At 53.8% G+C, this 17,925-nt stretch overlaps 1 protein-coding gene across 1 annotated transcript; it reads left to right on the forward strand.

The window, feature by feature from the left end:
- Positions 1-2,186: 2,186 nt before the first annotated feature.
- On the forward strand, positions 2,187-17,612 carry CAVIN1 (caveolae associated protein 1). The gene is made up of 2 exons (XM_051794814.1): positions 2,187-2,890; positions 15,230-17,612. Exons 1-2 carry the CDS (start codon positions 2,471-2,473, stop codon positions 15,893-15,895), a joined length of 1,086 nt encoding a protein of 361 aa, XP_051650774.1. The 5' UTR covers positions 2,187-2,470; the 3' UTR covers positions 15,896-17,612.
- The last annotated feature ends 313 nt before the right edge of the window (positions 17,613-17,925 follow it).

Raw genomic sequence — 17,925 nt, forward strand, 5'->3', positions numbered from 1 at the left:
CCGGAAGTGACGAAGAGGGGCGGGAGGAGGCGGGTTCTGGCTACAACGGCGGTGACGTCAGTATCTTATTATGTGACGTCATCTGTGATATAGTGGCGTCGCGCATGGAGTGAAGCTATTCATCAAAGAACCAATTCGTGACGCCACCGAGAGCGCGCACGAGGCCGCGGCCTGGCCTCTCCTGTCTCCCTCCGCGAGGCCCCGGGAGAGGCCCCGGGCGAGGCCCCGGGCAGGGACAGCGAGGGCAAGGAGCAGCCCAGGGCCCTCTGGGGTACACGGGGAGCAGCTGGGGCTGCTCTGCTGGAACAGATCGACCCCGAGCAGAGGCTCCAGAGCTCAGGCTGCAGATTCCCACCCGTTGGCTGCTCCTGGCATGTCTCTGTGGCAGAAGAGGGCTGAAGTGGGGTTAATCCAAACATAAGAAATGACTGCCAGCGTCCCAGCCCGGGGTGATCACTGTGGGCACGGGGGCACCGTGAGGGGCACTTCTCGCTGAGCCCCAGGAACAGAGCGAGTCCCTGCCCTGTCAGTTTATCTAGTTCTATCCAGACTGACCTATTCAGGCAGATTTTTAATTATTCCCAAATGGAGACCCAAAGGCACAGAGATATGCTGGAATCACATGTGGATGGCAGGCCCAGGAGGAGCTCTGCTCCAGGGGCACCCTGTCCTGTACCTGAAGCCCCATGCAGGTGCCTGTGGAAGTCCACCCTGGAGCACACCCAGGGACAAAGAGCCGCTGGCTGCCAGCACTGAGGGTGTTCTCATGGAGCTGACTCATAAGCAGCAAACACTGGAAATAAATGCTCTGGAAAAAGGTCCCTTCAGGAAAGAACAGGGCATAAAAAGTAGCCTATTTTTCCTAGGTGGCATAATGGCTATTGTGGGGGCACAGGACACAATTCCCTGATTCCAGAGCAGCCAGGCCCGGGTCAGTGGGGAGGGTGAGCAGTCACAGGGCAGGGAAAGTGCTGACTGCCATAAGCATTCATGGTGAACAATGTCCCTCTATGAGATGCCCTGGGTTTCCCAGCCTGTGTGTCAGGATGGGTCATTTGTCCCAGGCTGCCTTGGGCATTCCTGGTATTTGCCAGCTGATCCGGGAGGAGCCCGGAGCTCTCAGGCATACCTGGTACTTGCCAGCTGGTGGCAAAGGGCAAGGGTGGCCTTGGCCCCTCGAGAGGCAGGAGATTCGGAGGATGAATTACTGTTGTCAAGGCTACAGGACAAGGGAAGCTGCCACCTTCCCAGTGTGCCCACAGACCTTACCAGTGAGCCTCCAGCCCAGCAGCAGAGTGCAGGCCAGCAGAGGCTCTATGACAGCACTGTACGTGGGAGCTGGGTTCCCTCTGGTTGAGCCTACTCCAGGGACAGTGAAGGGTCTGGCCCAGAGTCACTCCCAGAATCTGAATTTTCCTTCTCCACATTCTTGGCGTGTTCCTGCTGGGTTGTTGCAGAGCCTGGGGTGGCACCTACCATGTGTCTCCTTGTTCTGAATCAATTAGGGTTTTTACCACTAAAGCCACGAGTAACCCACTGTATTTGGGCTTTGCTTTCAAGCACAGCTTTGCATGGCATGCACCGCAACGGGTCCCACATTTAAAGTCCAGTGACTGTATCTGTCGATGGCTCGAGGATTGCAGAGCTGGGAGAGCTTCTCTGGGGAGAGTGCCCAGCTGCCTCCCTTCTGGACTGCATTATCCTTCCCCCGTGTTAAACCTGTGTGGAGACGTGGTGCACTTTGCATGCACTGTGTACACCCATCATACATTCACAGTTGGGGGGGTATTGTTATGATCCAGATGTTTTTGTGCCAGAACTACTGAATCCAAATTGTAGCATTTCTTTAAAATATTGAAAATCACGCTTTCATAGTCCTGGGGAAAAAAACCCCAAGCCTTACTATTGGCAACAGGTCTGCATTTTCCAGCTGAACTTCAGCGCATGCAGTTGTTTAAATCAGCCTTCAATGCTCACAGCTGTGCCCAGATGGGGCTGCTCGCTTCCCACTCTTCCCAGCAGCTTCCCGAGCCATTTACTTGAGGATTTTGTTTTTTCCTCTTGTTACTTACAGCGCCTTTAGACTGAGGGGCGGCAGCAGTTCCAAAGCTTTGCATTCCTGGCTGAGCTGTGCCTGTGTTTGCATGCAGAGCCATCGCCTCCCCTCCAACTATTTTAATCATTTCAAAAGGGTGGGTCAGCAGGCATTTGGCAGCGGCTTCTTTTCTATAGCTGAGGTGGAGTCAGCCAATGACCTGCAAGCCTGGAAAATTTTGCAGGGCAGTTCCACTGGACGGCTGTGCGGAGCTGTGCCATTTGAATTTCAGCACAGACACTCACTCACTGCGCTCCCCATTCCTGGCGCGTCTCCCAGCGCGGAGTTTAGCTGAGGCTCGGGCTCAGTTTTCCCTGCTCTCTCCCTGCAGTGACAGCTTCTCCGGGCTCTGTGAGCCAGGACTCCCGAGCGACCATGGAGGACACCACCTTGCAAATCATCGAGCCACCCACTGTCTCCGAGACCTCGGAGGAGCAGGCGCCCGAGGAGCCCATCAAATCAGACCAGATCAACGGCGTGATGGTGCTGACCCTGCTGGACAAGATCATTGGAGCGGTGGATCAGATCCAGCTGACCCAAACACAGCTGGAGGAGAGACAGCAAGAGATGGATAGCGCAGTGACCAGCATCCAGGGAGAGCTGACCAAGCTGACCAAGGCCCACACCACCACCAGCAACACCGTCAACAAGATGCTGGAGAAGGTGCGCAAGGTGAGCGTCAACGTGAAGACGGTGCGGCAGAACCTGGAGAAGCAAGCGGGGCAGATCAAGAAGCTGGAGGCCAATGAAGCGGAGCTCCTGAAACGCAGGAACTTCAAAGTCATGATCTACCAGGTAAGGAACTGTCTCACAATGTCTTTGCATCCTGTTAGCGGCTGTTTTCTTCGCTGAGGGTCCTGTCATGCTGCATGGCCGGTCCAGTCCTCTCCCAAACTCCCTGCACTGTCTGGCAGTTCAGGCTGAGGTGGGTCCCCCCGTAGCTTTCTCATTTGTGGTTTAACATTTTCTGTGTGTCCTAAGACAAAGCTTGACAGAGTTGTCCCACTTAACAGGAATTTTAATGCAGATAGGAAGCAAGGCCCTAAGCACTCACTGCAATGGGCCAGAAGGATCAAAATAACCCGATTTTACTGCTTAGCTCAACGAAGTACAAGTGTGTCCTGGGATCTGGAAGGGGGTTTTGTAAATCCATCTGCAACGTCTCTTCTACCAAGAGACACCATGTGCGTGGCTACGTGGAGAGCGATAGCATTTCAGATGTGTGACATGCATCTGATAACAACAAATGACAGTAACCCTGGCTCGGGGTTAATCCCACCCGCCAGGGCAGATGGAGCTGTCAGAGAAAATCCAGACCGGTCCCCTGAGCTTGGCAGCACTCAGGGTGGACTTTGCCGTGGGTTTGTACAATTCCCACCTTCTTCCTGCTTCATCCTGCAAACCTTGATCCTTCTCGTTGTCTGATTTCAGTAACAGCTTTGGTTTGCTTGATGTTCTCCCCCCCCATGCTAAGCGTTGGAGTTTTCCTTTTCTGTTAAACAAGGAGAGAGAGAGGAGCACGGTTCTGTCAGGTTTCCTGCCTGCAGTTAGTTTCCCGTGTCAGAGCAAACTCTTCTATTGGGCCACAGGAGAAAAGTGAGTGAAACAGTTAATGATTCAGTTGGAAGCCTCTGAGTTAATAATAGCCAGCGCCAGGGACAAATAGAGAAGCATCGAATGCTGATCATGGGAAGAGAGAGAAAAAAAGCAAAATAAAAGGGAGAATGGTCGTTGCAATGGGGTTTGAGGGAGAGCAGCTCATGACAGACTCAGTGATCAGAGATATACAGGGCTGGTGCGGCTCCCTGGTTCAGAGCTTGAGCATTTGTAGTTTTATTGTGGCTGAAAGGCTGAAATACTCAAGCCTGTTTAGATCATACGGGAAACCTGACCAGTTATAGACAGATACACATGTGTGTATTTATTACAAGCTCTTTGTATCAATCTGTCTATGGAAAAATAAGATAGAACTTTAAATGTACTGCAGAAGCAAAACCATTGCAAAATGAGAGGAGGGAAGGGAATTGTTTAACATTCCGTGTGGGTTACGGAGATAGGTGGGAAGTTAGCAGAGTTCAAGGTCCTCGGGAAGCATGGCGAACATTGACAGGTTGGCTTTTGGTGAGCTGCTTGTGTTGGTTTGCACTGGCTTATGGATATTGAGCAGAGTTTCTCTTTGAATATGAAAAACCATCCTGCTTCTGAAGGCTCAGGGCCTGCCCTTGCTGCTGTGCTGAGGACAGAGCAGCCTTGGAGCGAGTCGGTTGGCAAGGGACTGCGGCAGGGACTTGGTAATCATGGAGATTATAGTGAACAAAGTTATTTGTAATTTGGAACAGTTTCCCAGAATGGAACGTAGTGTGATTTGAATGTGAGGTCGCAGAGCACAAGTAAGGAATTCTCCAGGTTTACTCCATGTGAAATGGAGCTGTTTGTGCCCTCGTGAACATCCTGGCACTTCTGCAGGAGCAGACTCGGCCCCAGCAGGACAGGACCCGGCACTGGGATCCACCCTGGGAGTTTAAATAAGGAATACACTGTGCTTTCCTAATGGTGTCTATGGCTAAAACCAAATAATTACAACATAATTCTCTTCTAATTCAGTGTTTCACTTCTCAGACCCCCCACTCACCCATCAAAGGGTCTGTTGGGTACGTTACTGGTCATGTAATTAATTCTGCGGTGCTGAGCACATTATTGCTCCTCTCTGACTCAGGGAAAGCTGCTGCGCCACGCTGGGAGTGACTCCTGTGTGTTTTCCATTGCTGTAGCTAAAAGTGCAAGGATTTATTAGCCTTTTCTTTTGAAGAAGAAGAGAGAAACTCATTTTAAGAGAAGTAAAATACTCCATAATCCCAGCGGTGACTGTTTTCAGGCGACAGAGCTGAGCAGAGCAGGAGCCATGCTCTGTAGGAATTCGATATCGCACAGTTCTGTGGTCAAAGAGATAAAGGAGGTAAAGATAAATGAGTTCTTTGCTGGTTAATGATGTTTGATTATTCTCTCAGCATTACATCCTGAAGCTCCAGCAGTTGTGGAGGGACTATTTCAGGAGTGCAAATTAGATCTTTTGCACCTTGGGAGGGGAGGTCAGACTGCCTATGAGAGCTGTGTTTTCCTCGCTGTAGATTAGGAGGAAATCGAAGTAAAATTTTATTCAGGGAAAGCCTGACTTGTGGGATGATCCTGAGCACAACTGTCAGGGTAGTTTCTGACTTTGGGGGAGAAAATGCTGAACTGGAAATCAGTCCCATGTCCTGGCTAAGCTGAGGTGTTGAGCAGAACGTTTACGGGTGTCACTCGCAGTCTTGTCCGTGTGCACATTTTCTCACTTGCTCACCCTCTCAGAAACACTTCCAGCTGATTTTGCCAGGAGCTGGTCTGATTTCTACTGAGTTGAAAGAGTTTTTGTATCGACTTAATGTAGGGAATTAGATCGATTCTTGAGAAAAAAATTTGAAAACAACAACCCCCCTCCAAATTGCCCCATCTTTCTGTTTTGAAAACTTGAGGACCCAAAGCAAGTGGCCGAGCTTTGATGGGCCACTGTGTATGCAGATGTTCAGTGCAGAACATGCCTTCCTAAAAAGTCTGATAGTGAGTGCCTGCACTGCTCAGCAGCCCCTGGGAACAGAGCTCAGAGCTCCATAGAGCTTCCTTTGTGCCTCTGGCCTGGGTTCCCATCTGTCAGAGAAACCAGGACGCCAATGAATTTGGTGAGAATGGCTGCTAATAAAAACAAATTGAAGTTACTTCAATCCCAAATCTCCTGTTTTTAGGATCCTGAATCTGAGTCTGGTTACTGCAGTTCATGGTTAAATAATGGATGTCCTGTGCAGCTACTGCCCTGAAACCAGACTTTGGGCCGCATTCAGTCTGAGAGCAGCACGTGGCAGCTTACGTAAGCCCAGCATTTTCCTCCAAGCAGTTTTTGACAGTTAAACTTATTCCTGCAAGTGTCAGAGGCTGACTTTCTTACAGCTGGGCAAACCCTTGCAGCACTCAGCATACACACGGAGTATTGAATTTCTAAAGTGTGCCGGTCCTTTATTTTGAGGCTCGTGTGGGCGCCGAGCTCTGGTTGCTCTGGCTCAGGATGTGCAGTGGTTTTTTTTGGAAGAGCAGCCTTTGTCCAAGGGGTGCTCCCCTGCTCCCCACACTGTCTGATTTGGGGGCTCCTGTGGGGCTCCTCTGTGCCTCAGGGGGCTCTGACAGCCACTCTGAGCTGTGTGAGATGTGGGTTTCCATGGGAAGGGCCGGGCAGTTAGGACAGCAGGGTGGGACCCACATCCCAGCCATGCAGTGTGTGGGGTGGGTATGGCTGGGCGAGGGAATATAAATAGCCCAGCCTGGCTTTGTGCTCTGCGTGGGCCTTATACGGATGGGAGCAGCAACACTGCACATTTTGGGCAGGGGGGATGGATTTCAAACCCACACATTAATGTGACAGATTAGGAGGTCAGGCCTGAATTGCCTCATTTTTGGGACCGTGCTCCTCAAAAGAGAGTGTGGGATAGGACATGGGCTCAAAGGGCTGAGGAGGAGTAGAGGGCAGGAAGCCCAGGGTGTACAAGCCCACTGCCCAGGGCTGCAGCCTTTTTCCACTGCCTAAACAGAACAGCAGCTGCCCCGAGCTATGGTTTTGTTTGAAAGTAATCATTCAGAAACAAAACCAGGGTGAGAGCCAGCAAGACCTGCAGGCCTGAGAGGCAGCTTGGGTCAGTGACGTGCCTGGGGTTCAGTGGAGCTTGCCCAGCTACCAGTGCTACAGAGTAAATAGGAACTTGCAAAGCAATTTGGATGACAGCACTGGAATAGGCACGGGCACCAGGCACCCACAGGGCACTTTTCCTGCAAGAGCAGTTAGCTCTGTGTGCCCGGGAGTTCTCTGTGCTGGAACGTCTGTCCCTCTTCCCAGTGGGGCACTGCAGGGATTTGCATTGCAGCAGCCAGTGGGGTTTGTAATTATTTTCTGATAATACTTTAAAATAAAAAGCTGGTTTCAATTTTCTGTGAATCCAATCCAAAGCAGCTCCTATCAGTGCAGGTTCCCCCTCCATTGCAGGAGCACCACGTGAACATTCTGATGTGCCAAAAATCCTGCATATTCTCTGCATATTACTGAATTATTACAGTCTCAAGATAATAATTCACAGGAGCCTTTAAAAAAGTCAGGATGTTAATATGTCCAACTTCCAGGATTTTTCTTAGTGCAGATTAACAGTCTTTCTACCAAAAGACAACTCTAGAGCATGGATTTCTCTCTTGCAGCCTGGTATCAACTGCATTAATATTTCCTTGCTCAGCTGTTATTTATAAGCAGTTGGTGCCAGGGCTGTTCACTTTGCTGAAATCCTTTCAGCATTATAGTTACAGACTGAGCTGTGCAGCCATGAATTGTCTTGGAGCAAAGGGCCAGAGGCTGCCCAGCCATTGGGATGGAGTTAGATTGGATGAGTAGTGGCTCATGAAAACAAATCCCAAGGTAATATACCTCCTGATCACATATTCCTCCCTCAGGCCTCTCTTGTGCACAGCCTGGAAAGCACAGCAATGACTCATAAACTATTCAGCAACAGGCTTAGCCCTCTTTTAGCCTGTTTGGGATTGTCCTCTCTATTCTGCAGGATCTCCTACAACTTACAGAGCACCTGAAGAATCATGGGTCCACTGCACAGCTGCGAGATAAGACAAAGACCAGAAACAAAATGCTCAGTGTCAGTGAGGGAAAATCAAATATTTAGAATAAAAAGTCTCAGGATGTTTAGTCTTCAGCTTTATGTGAGGATGCAAATGTCAGTGCCTGCAAATCATCTGTAATGAAAACCCATCTTTGCTGCTTTGCTGTTCAGAAGCAGCTCTGGAGTCATCAATCAGCTCAGACAGGTTTATCCGGGAGGAGCAGATCTGAGAGCAAAGCCAGTGGTACAAATAGACTGATAATGGCATCAAAACTTTTCAATGCTGTCAGAAGAGGGGAAAAAAAAGAGTCTTTTCACTTTCAATCTATTTACTTCTCTGTTTCCTACAGCCCTGCCTCTCTTCTGACTCACTGTAGGCAAAAGCATTTTTCCGAGCACAGCCTCCTCCTCTCCCTGCCATCCCTGCCTTCCTTTGCACCAGCTCTGGTGCCAGTACCAGGCTGCTGCTTCTCACAGCTGATGAAGCAGATCCAGATTTTTGGGCATGTCTTCCAGGACACAGAGTAACCAGACACGCCTGATAGAAAGAAGTGCCAGGCAGATTGCACAACACCTGGAATTACGGAGGATGGGAGGACTCTGCTAGTCAGGGAGATGCCACCTGAGAATGCACTACCTATTCCTCTAACATTTACCCAATCCCAACCTGGTTTGCTCCCCCCCCCCCCCCCCTCATATTTTGGATATTTCCCTTACTCTCAGCAGTATTCCTTGGTGACTTAGTGCAGGACTCAGAAGCCTCCTCTCTAAGGCTCGAGGCTTCTCTTTTCGTGAACCTCTTGGCACTGCTGGAGACAAAATCTGTCCAACCCTTGGAACCCAGAGTCAAGGCCATGCCTGACTTTGCTGTGTCACTGGGTATGGACGTCTGGGAGCTGCTGGGAATTGTCCAGCGCTGGTTTAGGGTAAGGTCAGTACGTGACAAAACCAGCCTATGGAGTTGCAACCGGCTGTTTTGATCTCCACAGCCTCTGCACTTGAATTAGTAAACACAGTAAACACCACCTTTTTTTTCATGATCTTATACATACAAGCACATTCTGCATTCAGCTATGCCACAGCAATGGGAGACATCCCCAACAGCCAACACTGAATCCTTGTGACTGTGAACAGTCTGGCTCTGTGGCAGCGTTCAGTGTGAACGTGCCTGAACCCACAGAAGGGATCCTATATCTCCTGGGACCTGCCATGAAGCAGAGATGGACACTCCTCCTTCTCAAAGATCTTTGCTGACTGTGTTTTCTGTCAAATTTTGTTTCCTGGCTTCTCCTTTTACTAAAACGTACCCCTGTGCCTTTTCTCTCTGCCTGTTCTCATGCTAACCCGGATCACTGTTGGCGTGTTCAGATTCCCGTCGGGAGCAGGTAAGTGTTTCCACTGTGCTTCCTTTCCCCGGCCATTGAAACACAGTTTTCCTCGTCTTAGCCCGAGAAGATCCCGCGCGTGTGCCTTGAGCCTTCGCCAGGGACTGCCCTCTGAGCCCTCCCCGCGCAGCGCCAGGCCCAGGGCAGCAGAAGACACACCAGGAGGCGGCAGTTTAGGGCCTCGGCAGCGGCACCCCCCCGAAGATCTCTCTGAACCTCTTCCGAAGCTCTGGGAGCTGCTGATTCTGAGCCTTTGCCTCTTGCCTGCTCAGGGCTGCCCCAGGCCCTCAGACCTACCAGGCTGATCCTGCTGCTGGCAGGACGCCTCCTGTGACTAATGCGCTTGCTGCATGCGCTGCCCTGGTTGGCGTGGGTGTGAGGAGCTGGGATTTTCCCTCCGGCATTGCACTCCCTCTTCCATCTGGGAGGGAGGAGCTGCTCTGTGGCTTGCATGAAGGGCGAGTGGCCAGAGGCAGTTGGCTCTGCTGGCGTCTGCTGTGACTGGGCAAATCCCACCTGTTCTCAGAGGCGCTGGAAACACAGCCCTGGAACACCCACCTCCTCAGGCTTCTTGTGAGCGTTAGTTTGTGTTTGTGAAATGGTTTGGAGTTGTTTTAGATAGGTAAAAGTCAGGCAGAGAGCACAAACTGTGATGTAAACTCCCGGTGCCTCAGGCAGGCCCTGCAGCACCTTTCATGTCTGTCCAGCCACAGCCTCCAGCACTGCTGGCTCCAAGCTGGGCCCTGCACACACTGGAGTGGTGAATTTAAGTGCTGCTCATTTAACACTTACCTCATTCGACAGAGGCCATGGTGCCCTGTTACCTTCCTGTCATTATGCAGCTACTGGAGAAAATGTCCCAAGCTGCAGCTGCCCTTTGGGGGTCACCCAGTGCTGTCCAGTGGGAACGGCTGCCTGGGTGGACAGGAGTATTCCAGGAGCCAGGTGATGGTGAACCCAGCCCAGGAATCAGGGTCTCTGGGGGAAGCTGCCAGGGAAACTTCTCCTTTTCGAGGAGAATGACAGGACTTAAAAAAGGGATTTCTTTTGTGATCTAGCAGGAGACTCTGATAGCAATTTTAGCCTCCACAGGAAAACCCTGTTCCACCAAGGCACTGGAGAGGAAAACACAGCCCCTTCTATTCAGGGCATCTGGACACCCCTGAGCTCTGCTAGGCTCTGGGTACTTCTCAGGCTTTCTGCTCTTACTCAGGAATAGTTGAATCCTCCTTCCCATGACACTGCTGGAAGGTCAGCACAGAACAGCCTCCTCTGAGGCCTGGCAGAGCAGAGCAGTTATCATGGCAACGGGAGAGCAGAATGTGTTCTCCTCTGGCAGGGCTTGAGCTGACCTGGAGGGCTCTTTGCTGCCCAAGCTTCTGATCCTCCCCCAGCCTCCCCCAGGCCAGGGCCAGGCTGGGCAGAAGGAGGGCTGGGGCACAGGAGGGGCTGTGGGCTCCAGCTCACCCAGTGTCGGGATCAGCCTGATTTGGTCACAGTGGAGCCCGGGAATGTGAGCTGGTCATGTTCTGCACGTTATGGCTGCAAATGTCAACCAAACTCACTGTTTGTGCTGTTGCAATTGTGTAAAAATAATGGAGTGAAATGAACTGCAGATGTGATTTGCATGTGCATGTGAGAACCTTCCATTAAACCTTCCAACCAGAGACTGGAGTGGCTGGGAGTGCTGGGACTCTGTTTTTTACATGCTGACAGTAAGACCCTCTACAAGAGCAATCCAGGAGCCCTACTCTTATTTTGGGAGCGTTCTCCAGATTTATTGGTGGCTCTGCAGCGCTGGAGGAGCCCTTTGAGGCTGGGAATGCAGCTCAGCTCTGTGTCTGCTTGGCCTTTTATACACCAGGGGAAGTGTTTACATGTGTTGTAGCAACCAGGCTGGTGTCCATGGCCGTGGGCTGCGGGTGACTCACTGCCAGGGAACTCGAAAACAATGTCAGATAAAAGCCCACTCAGGGGAGCCGGGAAGAGGCTGCAATGGGTCCAAGAGCTCTGAACTGTTTGAAGTAGAAGGACGCAGAGCAGCCCAGCACCCATCAGCTGGCAGCCAGCTGCCTTTGGGACTGGCTGTGGGCACCAGGGGCCCTCCAGGTGCCCACAAAGTCTTCAGATAGAGAGGCCACCAGTCCCATCAGCTCTGCCAACGGCAGGGAGCTTCCTGAAGCACACCACTTCCCAGGAGGTCTGTGCTGCAGGGGCAACACACACTCCCTGTCCCCTGTCCCCGTCCTGCTGCTGGGTGCAGCTCTGTGCTGTGGACAGAGTGGGACCAAAGTTTGCTGCTGCTGCTACCAAAATCTTCTGAGAAATGTTGTTTACCCATTGTCCTTGTGCCAGCTGGATCTGAGCTATCTGAGAGGACAGAACTAGTTTGCCTCTGCTGATCGGGAGCCAGGCTTTGAACACCCCAACAGGCAGGGATGCCAAGACCCAGGCTTTTGGACTCGCCCACTTCAGGGTCAGTGTTTTCCCAGTAAAAATAGAGTGGTTGGAATGCCTGGTGTTAAAAATGTGGCTCATTTGGATGAGTCATGAGTGAAATGAAGTGCAGAGAGAGTAGTGCCTTGCCCAGAGCGGAGCAGGGATTTGTGCAGCGGCCATCCATAAACCCGGGACAGTTCTTGATTGTTCCAGACAGGTCCCATTGTCCTCCACAGCTGTGTCTGCAGGCACATCCTGCCCACACCGGGCAGCTCTGCTTCTCTGCAGGAGAAACCTCCCAGGCCAGGAGGAGGAGACCCTGCCTGAATACAGGGGGGATGTGTGGTACATGCAAGGGATGCTCAGCAGAAGGTGCTCATCCCCATTAAGACATGCCAAAGCTGTAGTTGTTCTCACACCAGCTGTGCTGCACCCAGGCCTGCAGAAATGGTCCCTGGATACAGCTGGGCTCAGAGCCTGGGGAGTTACCCACGGCACACAGTGCTGAAAGTCCTCCAGCTGTCCCCCAGCTGGTTCTCTGCTGCTTGGGTCAGCAACCAGAGTGAGGAAGTGTCAGAGGGGAAAATGCAGGAATTATACCAGACTTAGGAGAGAGAGAATCACCATCTGAGAGCCCTGCGTGGGCTGCCCTGGCACCCAGCCCTGAGGGAGAGGGGCTGGGAGCTGGACCTGAAGGGTTTCCCAAGCACAGCTGGAGAAAAGCTCTTGGAAACAGTCCCACGCAGGAAGACTGAGAAGGCTGGGATCTTTATGTATGAGAAGAGCTGTGGTCCCTCTGTGCTTCTGGGCCTGAGCCATGAGATGCCTCCTGACAGAGGCAGAGCAGAGGCTCAGGTCTGTGGGTGCTGCTGGGCTGGGGCTGGGCTGTGGGGACGGAGCAGGGCCGGCAGAAGGGCAGGTGAAGTGCCTGAGTGCAGCCTGTGGGATGGCAGAGCCGGGCAGCTGCTGCTCTCTGGGTGAAACACGGAATTAGGGAGAGCTGCAGGCACCCCGACAGGGGTTGCTCCCACTGTCCCACGTACCGGGAGCTGCTGCTGGCCACGTCCTCACGGCTGTGAGAGAAGAGCTGCAGGATGCTGCTGAGGCTGGATGGGAGCATTCCTGGCACAGCCCATCTCACCACATCAGAAAATTCAGTCAGGAGCTGGATTTGCTGGTGTAACAGGAGGAAAGATGGTTATTTATGTGGAAGATGTGGGATTTTTTCTTTCTGCAGACACGTGTTCTGGAGCTCACAAGGGGCTGATACGATCAGAATTTTCAGGATATGGCCCATTTCCAGGGACAGCTGTGCCAGGCAAGAGGGGGATGCCTTTGTTCTGGCTTATTGTGTTGCCTCAGAGGGAAGGAAGTGGCCGGAGTTCCTGATGTTCTGCTGGTGGGGCAGGGTCCCTGGGAGTCTCTGGGATTGCTCCAGCAGGTGTTGTTGTGAACAGGCTCCCTGCCTTCCCAGTGATGTGGGTTTGTTCTGGACTGACCTCACCCTCTGGAGAGCATGTCTATTGTTTTCTGCTGAAGTGGCTCATCAAATGAAGAAAACACATGTTCACCACTTCACCTTAATCTCCATGAAGTGTTTGGGGCCTGAGCTGTGATCCAGAGGGTGAAGAGATTTGCCCAGAACAGTTCTCTGCCCTGAACAAAACCCAGAGCCTGCAAAGCCCACAAAAAAACGAGGCTCCAGCAGGCTCTGTGTTTTCACCATGGACACTGTGGCCTGCACCACCCTCATCGAGCCCAGTGCTCTGTGGAGCTGGCTCACCACTGCTCACAAAGGTTTCCCCAGATGCCCTTATGCTTCCAGAAAGGAACAGCACCCTCCTGTGCTTGGAGAAAAATGAGAAAGCAGATGAAAGCATCCGGATGTCACCCAGGTGAAGCTGTGCTGGAGTCACGTATTCAATGAGTTGTGTCAGTTTTCCAGGGATGCAAGGGAAGGCAGGGCTGGGGACAGTGCAGCGGGCCAGGCCCAGTACCTGTGTCTGCAGGGGGAGTATCCCCTCCTGCCTCCATCCAGGGGCTCAGGCTGGAGCCACAGCATGGCAGTGACTTTAGTCAGCTGGGGCAGTGGCATCGTAGAGACCTTGGTCAGCCAGGGCAGTGGCGTGGCAGTGACCTTGGTCAGCAGAGGAGCAGCGGGGGCAGTGGGAGAGCGCTTGGGGCACGGATATGTGAACATGCTGTCCCTTCCAGCACTGCAGGAACCGGGATGTCCTGTCCCACAGCACTGCCAGGGACGCCCCTCCTCGGGCTGGGCCTGGCAGAATGACCATTCCCAGTGTCCTGGTTCTTGGTATCTGCACAGCTCGTTCATGTGTGGCCACAGTGGCACGGTAGCACGGGAGGTGCCACAGCAAAGTCACCCTCCTGTGGCTCAGGGCAGCTCCCCAGGCCGGGGGCAGGCGAGTCACTGCCGGTGTTCCAGTGTTTGCCACACACTTCGAGCACTTGGGTTATGCCAGGGCCTATTCCTTGATTTCCCTGGGCCCTGCTCCCGCCAGTGCTGCGGATCCCTGTCCTTGCTCCGTTCCTCTTCTGCCTGCCCCAGGGCTGGAAATGGCTCCCGGCCGTCCTGCTGCCCAGGCTCTTCTCCAAGCCTCAGCCCAGCAGCTCCATGTGCTGTGTGCCCATTCCACACACTGCCCTTCGGCTGCTGCTGGATTTTCTGGCAGCTCCCACCTGTCCCACCCAGCTCTATAGATCAAAACCCTCGGGCAATAAATTTCTGAGCGTGGGCTGCAGCCCCGCTGCTGTGACGCTCCGTGCAGTGATGGGCTATTTCCAGCCTGTCCTGGGATGGGAGAGGTGATTCACTGCAGCAGGGATGCATGCTATGTGCTGCTTAGATGAAAACCAATCCTGCTCCAGACCTGTGCCCCTCTCCCAGGCACATGCTTGTCCTCTGCCACTGGGATCAGAAACTTGGCTGGCCTGGGCACGTGGAGAAGCTGAATGAATCCAGCCCTGTCCCGAGCAGAGCAGTGTAACCCAGCACACCGGGTCAGGGCCACTGTCTCCACCATCTCCAGATATGGGCTTGGGCAAATTCCTTAACTTACTTCCCAGCGGAGAAGTGGGAAGAATAGGGTGGCCTGCTGCATCCCAAGAGATGTCCTAGCCCCACACCTGAATTCTACAGGCATTGGGAAAGTCTGAGTGCAGACTGGGATCAGCCAGGCCAGCGTGTGCGTGCCAGCAGTGTGGCTGAGATCCCAGCTCCAGCCATGCCTCTGCTCGAGGGGCTGTGATGGCCAGGTCCTGGGATAAAGATGAAACTAGAGGGGACGGGACTGTGACAGGGCACAGCAGGACAGGGAAAGACTCCAGTTTCAGTGCTGGGCTGCCTTTCCCATGCTGTTGGAGTCATGGATGGGTTTGGAACCAACCCAGAGTGTGCAGAGCTGATGCCTGAGCACAAATACGGGAGAGCCCTAAGCACATCCTCATTACAGTAACTTATCAGGTGCACTAAGGGAGGGTGAGCCCAGGCCTGAGGCACCTGGATTTGTTTAGCCAGGTGGAGGCCAAGTGGCCCTGTGGGAGGGAGGCAGGGCTGGCTCCAGGGCTGTGGGGTGCGTGTCTCACTGGCTTGGCTCTGTGTCTTGCAGGATGAAGTGAAGCTCCCGTCTAAACTGAGCATCAGTAAGTCTCTAAAGGAGGGTGAAAAGCTAGAGAAGGAAGGCGAAGGTGAGGAGGCACCTGTGGGTGAGGACCATGCAGAGGAGGACCACATCCAGCTCTCGTCAGATGAGGAGGTAGAGATTGAGGAGATTATCGAAGAGTCACGGGCAGAGCGCATCAAAAGGAGCGGCATGAAAAGGGTGGATGACTTTAAGAAGGCATTCTCAAAGGAGAAGATGGAGAAGACTAAGCTAAAGACCAAGGAAAACCTGGAGAAGACCCGCCACAACCTGGAGAAGACCCGCCATAACCTGGAGAAGAGGATGAACAAACTGGGCACCAAGATTGTGACTAATGAAAGAAGAGAGAAGATGAAGACCTCTCGGGACAAGCTGAGGAAGTCTTTCACCCCCGACCACACCATTTATGCCAGATCTAAGACAGCTGTCTACAAAGTGCCACCCTTCACTTTCCATGTCAAGAAAATAAGAGAGGGTGAGGTGGAGGTGAAAGCCACCGAGCTTGTGGAGGTTGGTGGAGAGGAGGGAGAAAACTCAGATCTGATGCGAGGGGAGAGCCCCGAGATGCACACACTGCTGGAGATCACGGAGGAGACCGACGCGGTACTGGTGGACAAGAGCGACAGCGAGTAGGACAGGCTGCAGCATGGAAGGGTTGTGGACGACAACTGAATATTTTATCACTCACATTTTGAGCTCTCCCTGCCCTGGAGCCCCAGGGAAGTGTACACGATGCATCCTTCCTACCCTGCAGAGCCGACGCTGATCCCCTACCTGCTTGGACAAAGGTGTATTTTATATTTTAGTTTTAGCACACAAACATTAGGAACACGGGATTGTTTTTCTTACACTGTTAAGTCACCCTCGGAGACCATTCCTGCTGCAGCCTTCTCACCTCACACCTGAAGATGGACTTTGAGCGACAGGACCCTGGCCCAGTTGGAGAGTGCTGAACCCAAGATAATGACTGTACAGCTGGAAAGCTCGAGTCCTCCATAAGCAAAACCTGGCATCAAGAAAGCTTCCTGCAAGCAGCCCACCAACTCACGGACCCCCGTGCCAGGTGTGTGGCTGCCCTGCAGTCAGGAAGAACCCCAACACCCACACTGGCCTCTCCTTCAGGGAGCAGAGGAACTGGGATGCAGCCAGAGCACGGGAGGGAAGAGCTGAGCTAGTCCTGTTGATGGGCAGAGCACGGCGGGGCAGTGGGTGCTGCTCCTCTCTGTGCTCCCAAGCACCGGGTGACCCAGCAGCACCTGGGATGGCTCCCAAGGAAACCGCCCTGCAGCTGGGGCTGCCCTGGGTGCCCACAGGGCATCACACAGCCAGGCCCTCTGCTGCTCCCTGCTGTGCTGAGGCTGCTGCTGCTCAGCCCCGCACCGGCACCGCGGCAGGAGCGATGTGGGCTGCAGGCTCCCCTGCCCGGGTTATGGATCCAGCTGCCAGGGGCCCAGGCACTGGGCGAGTCCTCACCAGGGCAGGGAGCAGCACGGAGGTGGGGTGCTGGATCTGCTCCCTCCACACCCACAGCAGAGGGGGCAGCGGGCAGGAGGTCCATGCTCACTGCTCGAGGAGGGGGAACACACAGGGAGCGATGCCAGAGCAGCCACCACTGCCCGCAAGTTGTTTCCAGAGGGAAATGGGATGTGCTGCTGCCATGTGAGGCTCTCAACCATCAGAGAGTGGCCTTGATGCCTGTCCAGCACCGGATCTTGAGCATTTCTGAGCATCTGCTCTCTCCAGGGGTCCCGGCACAGCTCGGGCTCATGCCCACGTCCTTCGCTTTCCTCCCTGTTTCCTACTTTCTGCAGCTTCACTCTGTGCCCTGAGCAAGGGCAGCACACAGTGGTTCCAGGGCCCTCCTGGCTCAGCCCCCTTGGCTCTCACATACACAGCCCCCACCCCACCTTCCCCATCCTGCTCCCCCCAGCACGAGGCGGCTGCTGCTCACATAACCCAATATATAAACTTGCTTTTCCTGTAAGAATTACTTTCCTTCATATTGTCACAGTGCACCCAGCCTGTCCTGGCCCCAGGGCCCTGCCACAGCCGCCCTTCCCAGAGCAGGCATGAGGCCGGTCCAGTGTGCCAGCTGCGGGCAGCCGTGGGACACCAGAGGCTCCCAGTGTGGGGGGCACCGGCTCTGGGCTGCCCGTGGGGCAGGGGGGCGGTGGTTCCCAGTGCTGTGTGAGTCCCCTGCCCTTACAGAGCCTCCTGCAGGCCCATGGGCGGTTTTCTGGCAGGTTTTCTCTGGGCAGTGGGGCTGGGGTGGCGGGAGCCCCAGTGACCTCTGGCCGTCCCTGGCTGTGCCCGGGCAGCAGCACAGCAATAAAGTCTCTTTTGTAAACCACCAGCGTGAGGCCTGTGTGTGGCACTGGGGAGGGCTGCCACTGGGGACTGATCCCCACTGCCCCACATGGGTTTGATCCCCATGGCCCCACCTGGGTTTGATCCCTATGGCCCTTCCTGGGATTGATCCCTACGGCCCCACATGGGATCAGTCCCTACAGCCCCACTTGGGATTGACCCCCCCTGCCCCACATGGGATCAGTCCCTACAGCCCCACTTGGGATTGACTCCCGTGCCCCACATGGGATCAATCCCTACAGCCCCACATGGATTCCGCCGCGCTGCCCCCGGGGCCGCTCCCCGGTTCCCCACGC

The sequence above is a fragment of the Manacus candei genome, unplaced genomic scaffold, assembly GCF_025592945.1.
Source record: "Manacus candei isolate 608988 ecotype Guabito, Panama unplaced genomic scaffold, ASM2559294v1 h1tg000040l, whole genome shotgun sequence".
NCBI lineage: Eukaryota > Metazoa > Chordata > Aves > Passeriformes > Pipridae > Manacus > Manacus candei.